General features: G+C 44.8%; 1 protein-coding gene and 1 long non-coding RNA gene across 4 annotated transcripts in view; one reads left to right on the forward strand and one right to left on the reverse strand.

Annotated features, from left to right (window-relative positions):
* TRIM4 (tripartite motif containing 4) overlaps positions 1–6,494 on the reverse strand; it is a 29,696-nt gene extending 23,202 nt beyond the window's left edge. The window contains exons 1-2 of one of the 3 annotated variants that reach the window (XM_054560228.2): positions 5,894–6,421; positions 3,587–3,664 (exon numbers count right to left, since the gene is read on the reverse strand). In XM_054560228.2, the coding sequence (XP_054416203.1) occupies positions 3,587–3,664; positions 5,894–6,286 (471 nt within the window). In that variant the 5' untranslated portion in view covers positions 6,287–6,421. Of the gene's footprint in view, positions 1–3,586; positions 3,665–5,893 lie in introns of all 3 variants that reach the window. The other 2 variants (XM_024250318.3, XM_024250319.3) reach the window with 2 other exon arrangements.
* LOC129060585 (uncharacterized) lies at positions 6,476–10,058 on the forward strand. Its single transcript, XR_008527387.1, has 3 exons — positions 6,476–6,710; positions 8,068–9,173; positions 9,803–10,058. It is a non-coding gene; the product is annotated as an uncharacterized LOC129060585 (long non-coding RNA).
* The last annotated feature ends 317 nt before the right edge of the window (positions 10,059–10,375 follow it).

The following is a 10,375-nucleotide window of genomic DNA, read 5'->3' on the forward strand; positions in this document are numbered from 1 at the left end:
GCCTTAACAAGTCAGTATGCATGAATTCTCTCATATGGTTCTATTATTCAAGACTCTACCCAAGTCTTTTTCAATCTGGCCACAGTTGGAATCTAAACTGGGAGGTGAGTTAACTTGACAGCCTTGCGGGAAGTTAGAAAACACTTTCCCTGCAACAACAGAAACTGCCAGGAGGTGGCAGGAGCGCAACACCAAGCATTTCAATCTGGGTTACAAATACCAAAAATTTTAAAAATCACTCTCTCAGCTAGGTGCGGTGGCTCACGCCTGTAATCCCAGCACTTTGGGAGGCCAAGGCGGGCAGATTACGAGGTCAGGAGTTCCAGAGCAGCCTGACCAACATGGTGAAACCCCGTCTCTACTAAAAATACAAAAAAAAATTAGCCGGGCATGGTGGCGCACGCCTGTAATCTCAGCTACTCAGGAAGCTGAGGCAGGAAAATCGCTTGAACCCGGGAGGTGGAGGTTGCAGTGAGCTGGGATCGCGCCACTGCACTCCAGCCTGGGCAACACAGTGAGAATCCATCTCAAAAAAAAAATAAATAAATAAAAATAATTTTTAAAAAAATCACTTTCTCTTAATTTAGCACCAGAAAATTGTACGTATATGAAAACACAAGTGTAATAAAAAAGCATACTTTTATAGAATGAAGACATTTACTGACTTGTGATCATGTAGCTCAAACAACATTAAACTTCCAAAGATCTCAGTTGCACTCTAGACCTTCAAACCAGCTGTGCATCTGTGAGCAAGTCAGCCTTGCTTATTTCCTGGATCAAAGCTTCCTTAACTATAAAATGAAGACAACTGTACTAAATGTCTCTTAAATACCATCCCAGCTCTTGAGTTCTATGAATTTCAGTCACTGTAACTTTTGCAATTGATCCAAGCTGGTAGGTGTACTTTGGAAATATACCTCAAATCTACCCACATGCCAACCCCACTGCCACCGCTAGTTGAAGCCACCATCATCTTCTGTCTGAACAACCACAATAACCTCCCGACTGCTCTCCCTACTTACAGTAATGTCCTTCTCTCATACAATATCCACAAGGCAGCCGCAGTGGCACGATCATAGCTCACTGCAGCCTCGAACTCCTGAGTGCAAGCGATCCTCTAGTCTCGGCCTCCCGAGTAGCTGGGACTACAGATGTGCATCACCACATCCAGCTAATTTTTGTATTTTTTGTAGAGATGAGATCTCACAGTTGCCTAGGCTGGTCTTGAACTCCCGGACTCAAGCGATTCTCCTGCCTCAGCCTCCCAAAGTGCTGGGATTATAGGCATGAGCCACCACACCTGGCCTTGGAATAACTTTTCTAAAAACTAATCAGATATTGTCACTCTCCTGCTCAAGATTCTTCACTGGCTTTCCTCTTCACCAAGAAAATTTGAACAGTTCATTGTGGCCCAACATAAGCTGACCACTGCCTACATCTCGTTTCACATCTCATGCCAACTTTCCCCTTGCTCTTGGTCCTCCAGGTGCAGAGACCTTCTTCCTAACCCATAAACATATCCAGCTCTCCCCAGCCTCAGGGCCTCTTCCCACAGTTCCTCAGATGGCAGACTCTGCATCCAGCAAGTTTCAGCTGCAATGTCACCTCCTAAGAGAAGACTGCTCACCTGATTGAAGCCCCTGCTCCTTCTCTGGCATAGCACTTTTTCTTTTTTTCTTTTTTTTTTTTGAGACGGAGTCTTGCTGTGTCACCCAGGCTGAAGTGCAGTGACATGATCTCGGCTCACTGCAACCTCCGCCTCCCGGATTCAACCAATTCTGCCTCAGCCTCCCAACTAGCTGGGATTACAGGTGCCCACCGCCACACCTAGCTGATTTTTGTATTTCTAGTAAAGACAGGGTTTCACCATGTTGGCCAAGCTGGTCTCAAAACTCCTGACCTCAAGGGATCCTCGTGCCTCAGCCTCCCAAAGTGCTGGGATTACAAGCGTGAGCCACTGCGCCTGGCCTAGGCTAGCACTTTCTTTTTCTTTCCCAGCATGCCATCATCATCTGTGATTATTTCATTTATTTGTCTGTCTGTTGTCTACCTCCCACCCTCAGCCCAACTGGACTGTGAGCTCCATGGAAAGCCTTTACCTGTCTTGTTCACCACTGGATTCCCAGTGCTGCATCTGGTGCTGCGCCACAGCATCTGACACAAAACCAGTGCTCAATAAACATCTTAAATTAATTAACAGAATGGAGGGATTAGCTCCTAGAGTCAGGCATGAAGGAAAAAAGAGCTGCGCTTGGAGGCCTTTTCCATGCAAACAATTTGCATCCAGAGATTTATGAAGCTATTTCTCTTTCTCTTTTCTCTTTTTCTCCCCTCACCATAATGGGTATAGGATGGGGATATTTTCCATGGATTTAGGGAACTTCCAACTGTCCAACTTTTAAAACATAGTCCATCCATCTGAGTATATGCTGAGAATGGGATGCTTGGAAATAGAGCAGCTTCACCCAGAGGGAGTTTATGTTTTTCTAACTAACTTGGGGTGGGGATGGAATGAAAGGTGGTTGAATAGGGCAGTGACTAAGCAGAGGAGGATGGAGAGATGGGCGGGTATCAGGGAATTCTGCCCAGTGACCTGGCTCCTGAACACCTATGCAGTCAACCTTGTGACATTCAGCCCATCCCAGTGTAACCCTTACCCATCTACTCCTGTCCTGTTGGGCCATTGTGTTTAATCCTGAAATCCCACCTCTTCTAAGAAGTCTTCTCAGATTAGTTGTGGCAGAGTGAAAAGTGTAAAGGATTAGGGGTTAGAAGACTTCAGTTCAAGCATAGCCACTTCCTAGCTCTGTGACCTCGGGGGCATGTAACCTCACATCTCTGTGGCACGTAACCTCACATCTCTGTGGCACAGTTGGCTCATCTTCAAAAAGGGAATAACAGAATCCACCTAATAGGATGTCTATGAAGATTAAAGAATTACAATATGAAAAATGCTTAGAACTGTAGGTGGTACGTAAGAAGTAATGAACAACTGATAGCTATTATTGCTGAAGATGGAAGATTTAAGGGCTATGTTCCCCTTTAATACCCGTCCACTTATATTTCCCTCGGCCCCCACCCACAAGCGTATTTTCCCTTCCATTTATCTGATGGGTCCTCTCCATGTCTTTTGCTGGCTACCAACCATTGGTGTTTCCCAAGCTTCTCTTTGTGCCTTTTTTTACTCTCTATGTGGTCCCCCTAGGAGAATCTCATCTTCTTACTTCTTCCATGACTTCAAGAATAGGCTGAGGATTCTGAAATATTATCTCTAGCCTCCAAGGCACCCCACCTCCTGTCCCTCTTCCTTGGACTTCCTGTCACAATTACTTCACACTCAATACATTCCACAAGCATGGGATCTTCTGTCCTAAGACTATGCTTCCTCCTGTGTACCTTACCTCGGTTAACCTGACAGTCATCTACCTGCCATCTGAAGCAGAAATCTGAACTACCATCCAAGACTCCGCTCTCTCTCTCACCCACCAAGTCTAATTGATCACCAAGTCATTCAACTCCAGCTCATTATCACTCCATCCCTCCCTCTCCATCATCCCCGCCCTGAACTAATTCAGGTCTTTATTACCTCCTGCTTAAAATGGTACAACAGCAGCCTAATTAGTCTTCTCTTCCATTCATCCACGTGGATGTCAAAGTTACCTGTCTAAAACAAAAAAACTGATCATATCATTCTCTGCCTGAAAACTCTTAATAACTCCCCACTGCCTGAAAGAGAAAGTTCAATCTTTTCACTATGGCAAACAAGATTCTTCATGATAAAGCCCTGCCTTTCTCTTCAAGCTCACGGCCCACCATCCTCCTTTCCATGCTCCATGCTCCAGAAGTACTGAGCAACCTCCAGTCCTCTCACACACCACATGCTATCCCACTCCACCACATTTGGAATATGCTGTTCCTTTGGCCTGAAATACCTTCTTTCCTACCTCTACTCACCCTTGAAGAGCTAACACACTTAACTCCTCAATGGAGCCTTTCCTCACTCCTCAGTGATCACTCTGACCTCAGACCTTCTGTACACTTGGTAAATACTTCAGCTACTCTCACACACACTGAAATTAATGTTCTACATGCTTAAGTTCCTTACAAGACAAAGCCCATGTCTTTCTCATCCACTTACGTCCAGATTCTAAAACAATGTTTGGCAAATAGTAAGCATCAATAAAGGTTACTGAGTGAAGGAATGAACGTACACTTTCTAGTCCAGCTTTGCGTCTGTTTCCTGTTCATAGTCAGCTGGTACAACTGTACAGTAGTTTACGTTTCCAAACATTTTCACTGTGTCATTAAATTCATGTGTTTGGCCAGGAAAGGTTGCTCACGCCTGTAATCCCAGCACTTCGGGAGGCCAAAGTGGGTTGATCACCTGAGGTCAGGAGTTCGAGACCAGCCTGACCAACATAGTGAAACCCTGTCTTCACTAAAAATACAAAATTAGCTGGGCATGCTGGCAGGTGCCTGTAATCCCAGCTACTCGGTTGGCTGAGGCAGGAGAATCACTTGAACCCGGGAGGTGGAGGTTGCAGTGAGTTGAGATCTCACCACTGCATTCCAGCCTGGGCAACAAGAGCGAAACTCCGTCTCAAAAACAATAATAATAAAATAAATAAGTAAATTCATGTGTTCATGTACTTACTGCATATCAATTCTGCTGGAGACCACTGGAGTTACACCATCAGTAATGGGAGGGGGTGGGGCTACTCTGGAAAGGATGATCAGGGAAGGTCTTCAAGCTAAAAGCTAAAAGGATCTAAAGGATAGATGTGGGTAGAGAAAGAGAACAGACTTGAAACAAAAGCAAGAAAGCCAGTGTGGCTGAAGCAGAGTAAGGTAAAGTGATTTATTCAACTGAAGCTTCTTAACCCATGAGATAGGACAGATAATCCCCAAATTCAAATGTTACATGATTTTCCCAACTGATGAAGGAAGCTAGTAACAAAACCCAGCCTCATCAACAAGCCAGGCTTTTCCCAAATCATCAGTTGTCTATGACATTTACAGATACAGACAGGCACTGTCCAATACAGTATCCACTTACCCACACAAGCACCTGAAATGTGGATATTCCAAACTGCTATGTGTTGTAAACGTAAAATACACACCAATTTCAGACCTATTATGAAAATGGAGTATAAAATATCTCATTCAGGCCGGGCGCGGTGACTCACACCTGTAATCCCAGCACTATGGGAGGCCAAGCGGGGCGGATCACTTGAGGTCAGGAGTTCGAGACCAGCCTGGCCAACATGGTGAAACCCCTCTCTACCAAAAAGCAAAAATTAACCGGGTGTGGTGGCATGTGCCTGTAATCCCAGCTACTCGGGAGGCTGAGGCAGGAGAATTGCTTGAACCCCAGAGGAGGAGGTTGCAGTGAGCCAAGACCGAACCACTGTGCTCCAGCCTGGGCAATAAAGTGAGACTCCGCCTCAGAAAAAAAAAAAAAAAAATCTCATTGATAATTTTCATCTCAGCTTTGAATATGTGGGGTAATCAGATTAAATAAAATATATTATTAAAATTAACGTCACCTCGTTTCCTTATCTTACCAGAAAGATTTTAAATTACATATGTGGTTTCTATTGGACAGCAGCGGCACACACCCTCTCAGTATGTTTTTCTTTATTATGAGCTCCCCAAGGGCCAGTTTATTGAAAATTCTGCACAATGATTGCTGAGATTTGCACCTCCCCTCCTCTCATTCCAGTTTTAACCCCAGCTCTGAAATTCGTGTTTTGCTTAACTTCTTTGAGTTTCAGGGGCTTTTCATGCTTCCAGTAGGAATGACAGCCACTTCGTGGCTCTTTTGGGAGCATTAAGTAAACTTTATAGGGCAACACTGACAGCCCCGTCACAGTCACCGCGACGGCCAGCTCACCCGGTAGCTCTCGAAGGCCTCGTCGATGGGTGCCATGGCGTGAGTCTGGTGCTCCTGGGACTCCCTGCACACCAGGCACACGGGCCGCTGGTCGTCCTCGCAGAAGAGCCGCAGCGGCTCCCAGTGGCGGCCGCACAGGCCCGGGGGCACGGGGCCCAGGCGCCGGCGCTGCGTCTTCTCTGTCAGCCTGGCCAGGGCCCAGTTGGGTCGCAGCGCGGCGGGCGCCGATGGGTGCCGACATTCGGGGCAGGGGAACGGGCCGCCGCCCGACGCCCAGCTGCGGTGCAGGCAACCGCGGCAGAAGTTGTGGCCGCACTCGATGGACACCGGGTCCTGGAAATAGTCCAGGCAGATGGGGCAGGTCAACTCCTCCTGGAGGTCCTCAGCTTCCATGCTGCTTCCCTGCCGCGGAGACGGAGTCCGACGTGAGGCGCGGGAGTGGCCAGCAAGCTGGAGCGGCCGCGGGGAGGCCAGACGACTTCCGAACCGCCGCCACCGCCTCACGCAAAAGGGGACTGCGCAGTTTCTCTTCCGGGGTTCAGGACCCAAAAGAACGCACGGACGTTGCCCGACCTGAGCGCGCAAGACCGGAAGCTGCTGGGTATCCGCGCCGGAAGCGCGAGGTGGTTGGTCCAGGCCTAGGCGCGGGGCAGGACGGGACCGGTGGGCGGCTCCTCCAAACAGCTATAGAGACCCGGAAATGCCTGTGGGAAGCTACAGTGGACTTGGGCAAGGCATTGGAGTTGGACGTTGTGGTCCCTGGGGGAGCCAACCGGGGAGCTGCCTCTGATCTTTCTTTCCAAGTTTGAGGGTTCAGGTCTGTGTTTGCCTGCTAGTTAGACCGATTTAAGTTCTAGAGTCCCAGGAGTTCTGGGCGAGCTGCAGCCTAGGGGCCTGGAAGGCCAGGAAGACCTGAAGGATCTGTGTTGGTAGGCCTGGAGTTTGGCTAACGTGGGGATGATTTGGATTCAGAGATGCAGATAATTGCCTTTTCGGTATCCAATTTGAAAAGTAGCAACCATTTTGCTATCCCAAAGAATATCCATGGAGGCTTTCAACAAATAATATGATTACCTGTTTCAGGGAATTATCTATATCCCTTAAGTGGATTTTCGATCTTGTGTTTCTGAGGTGCTTTGCTTTTTATTCTTCCCACTTTCTTCCTTTTCTTGTGAATATTTGTTTAAAAAAAAAAAACTCTGGACTGACAAATTTAATAGAAGTTATTTGCACGAAGAACAGTTCATGAATTGGGCAGCACTCAGAACCAAAAGAGGTTCAGAGAGCTCTGTCCAGCAGTATGAACTGCTAGCTTTTATAGGAAGCAAAGTAGAGAAGTCACCTGATTAGCTAACATCTAGGTGTCTGCCTTATTTGACAATGATATAATGAGGCATTTGCCTTATTGGGGCATGGTCTGATCAGTTGGCTGTCTATTATTGGCTGAAGCTCGGCTGTGATTGGCTGAAACTCAGCTATTTGCTATAAAAATATAGTAAGTTAGGCTTCAGTTCGTTTACATACTAAGTGAGGTTGTATTTTGTTATACAGGAACTCAAGTACCAAGACAGCCTCAGGCTAATGGGCTTTTGCTTATTTAACAGATTTTTCATTCTTTTTGTGTCCCAATATCAAATACTGCCTTTCCTATAATAATTTTTCTCATTAAGTAGTATGATTAAATGATTAGAAAAAGGGGTTCTTGAGATATCTGTTTGGGGGTTATTGATGAAAGTTCCACTGAATATTTCTAAAACATTTAAATTAGACAACTAATGAATGGATTTTCTTTGCAAATTGGAATACTCTATGGAGAAGGGATCTGGTTCTTTAATAGGGACCAAGCAGGAAGGAATGCTCTTAACAGTTACTGATATTTACCATGGGTGTTTATGGCATCTGTGTGTCTGTATGTCTACCTAAGTATTGGATGAGAAGTTTCAGCATTCCTGCAAAGTATTTATTCCCCTTACAGTAGTCATTTAAATCTTTTCAGGTAAATCCCTTAAAATCCTTATGTCTTTATTCCTGCCATACCAGAGATGACCTTCCTTCTTTACTAAGTGAGGCTCCCTAATTCACAATTTTTCTCCATCACAAAATATCTATAAGTCTGTGTACCAGCCAAGGTTCAGTCAGAGAAGTGGAATCACTATGTTTCTTTATGTTCGCAGGGCAAGCAGTTAAGAAGGGAAGATGAACATAAAGTAGGGAAGAGTAAGAACGAATTAGAACCTAAGACACGAGCTGGTCATTCTTTCACTGTCTCCAACTTTAAAGATATGAGTATCCTTGCTAGAGGAGCTGACACTCTTTGCCACAGGACTAGACACACACACGGCTCAGGAATCAAAAAAAGCTGAAGGAAGACTCAGGGAAAAGCTTCTGCCCCATGCCAACAAGGTGAACCAGCTGATTGGTGACAAAGTGGATGAGCCGCAGTAGCACCTAGTGTCCCTGCACCACCGTTTCAAGTATAAAACTGGAGGGATGCTTCAGTTCTCCCCTTCAAGACTTACACAACCATGTCTTTTTTGGGCTATTCTAACCAGAAACAAAAGGAAAGGAAATTCTGGGAAACATAGTTTAGCTTAGCAAAGTTGATATATTACCAAATTACCACTGTCCACTCTGTGTCAAGTTGACATCCATACAGACCTCTTTAAAACATACTTTCAAAATAAAGCCCACACCGTACACATAAGCTATCTCTAGAGAAATTTGAAGTCTGTTGTGCACTGAGGATAACCACAACAACAAACTGTAAACCTAGCCCAATTTCTGACTAGATTGATACCACTGAACCACTGCTATGCACTCAAGAGCACTAAAGTCCTAGCAGAAGGAAAGACACACTCATCTCCAAGCATAAAAACAATCTTTACTTCGTACTGTGAAGAGGGAATTAAAAAAATAATTTAAGCAAAAAAAAATACAACATGACCAACTTTTAACAGAAAGAAAAAAAGACGCATACAGAAAGGCAAGAAAAAACACAGTCCAAAGAGATAAAACAATCATTAGAACCAGACTCATAAGACATAGACATTAGAAATATCAGAGAATTTTAAATAACTGTGATTAATGTGATGAAGGCCCTAAGGGGAAAGGTGAACAAAATGCAAGCTCAGATGGGTGATTTTAGCAAACAGATGGAAACTATAAGGAAAAATAAAATGGAAACTATAAAAATAAAAAAATATAATAATAGAGATGAAGAATGCCCTCCATGGGCCCATTAGAAGACTCAATACAGTTGAAGAAAAAATCAAACTTGAAGGTAGGTAAATAAAAATTGCTGAAACACACACACACACACAAAAAGAGTGACAGAAACAGAACACAGCATCCAAGACTGGTGGGAAAATATCAATATCACATCAAGAAATAGCCAGGTGCGGTGGCTCACGCCTGTAATCCCAGCACTTGGGGAGGCCGAGGCAGGCAGATCACGAGGTCAGGAGATCGAGACCGTCCTGGCTAACGCAGTGAAACCCCGTCTGTACTAAAAATGCAAAAAAATTAGCCGGGCATGGTAGCAGGCACCTGTAGTCCCAGCCACTCGGGAGGCTGAGGTAGGAGAATTGTGTGAACCCGGGAGGTGGAGCTTGCAGTGAGCTGAGATCACACCACTGCACTCCAGCCTGGGTGACAGAGCAAGACTCCATCTCAAAAAAAAAAAATCAAGAAATAATGGCTGAGAATTTCCAAAATTTGTGAGACACCAAACCAAGGAGCTCAGAGAACACTGAGCAGGATAAATTCTTTAAAAAGAAACTAAGCTTATTGTATTCAAACTAAGCTTATTGTATTGATACCTGGTAGTTATAACTTACCAAATACATTACCCAACATCTCCAGATGATCTATTATTTCTGAAAGTTTCCTTTATTACATTTCTTTCTTCAGGGAGATACAGCCTTGGCTTCATGTTATGATCAATGGTGCAGTCTGCATTCTCAGAAAGAAAGGACTGGTTCCATTTTACCTCCATCTTTTATTTCCTGTCAGAAAACCTACCATACCACCAAGTACTCCTTCTCTACACTGCCTCTGATATTTAAGTAATTTTAGAATTCTGTTGAGACTATCTCCCATTTTTGGTATGATGAATCTGGTCCTAAATTGCATGCCAAAGACTTTGAGAACTAAACTATAGACCCAGATCTCATGTCCCAGACTGGCCTTTTGTTACCCACACAATTAATAGGTTAAATTGCTTGGCAGGTAACAGTCCAATGACCACAACCAAGGAGGATTTCCCAGGGGGATTTTATTACTTGTGATAAGTAAGGAGGACACTGGGAATAATTCCCCAAAGCAGTGCCTCCCTGAGCAATGGTGCAAACATGGCTTTTATTAGTCTGGTTAGCTGAGTCATTGTATGTAGAGGTGGAGTCAAGGCAGCACAGTCCCAGTTGTCGGTCATGCTGCTACATATGTCACATGTATAGAAAATGGTGAATAAGCTCCTCCTTGGGC

The sequence above is a fragment of the Pongo abelii genome, chromosome 6 (assembly GCF_028885655.2).
Source record: "Pongo abelii isolate AG06213 chromosome 6, NHGRI_mPonAbe1-v2.0_pri, whole genome shotgun sequence".
NCBI lineage: Eukaryota > Metazoa > Chordata > Mammalia > Primates > Hominidae > Pongo > Pongo abelii.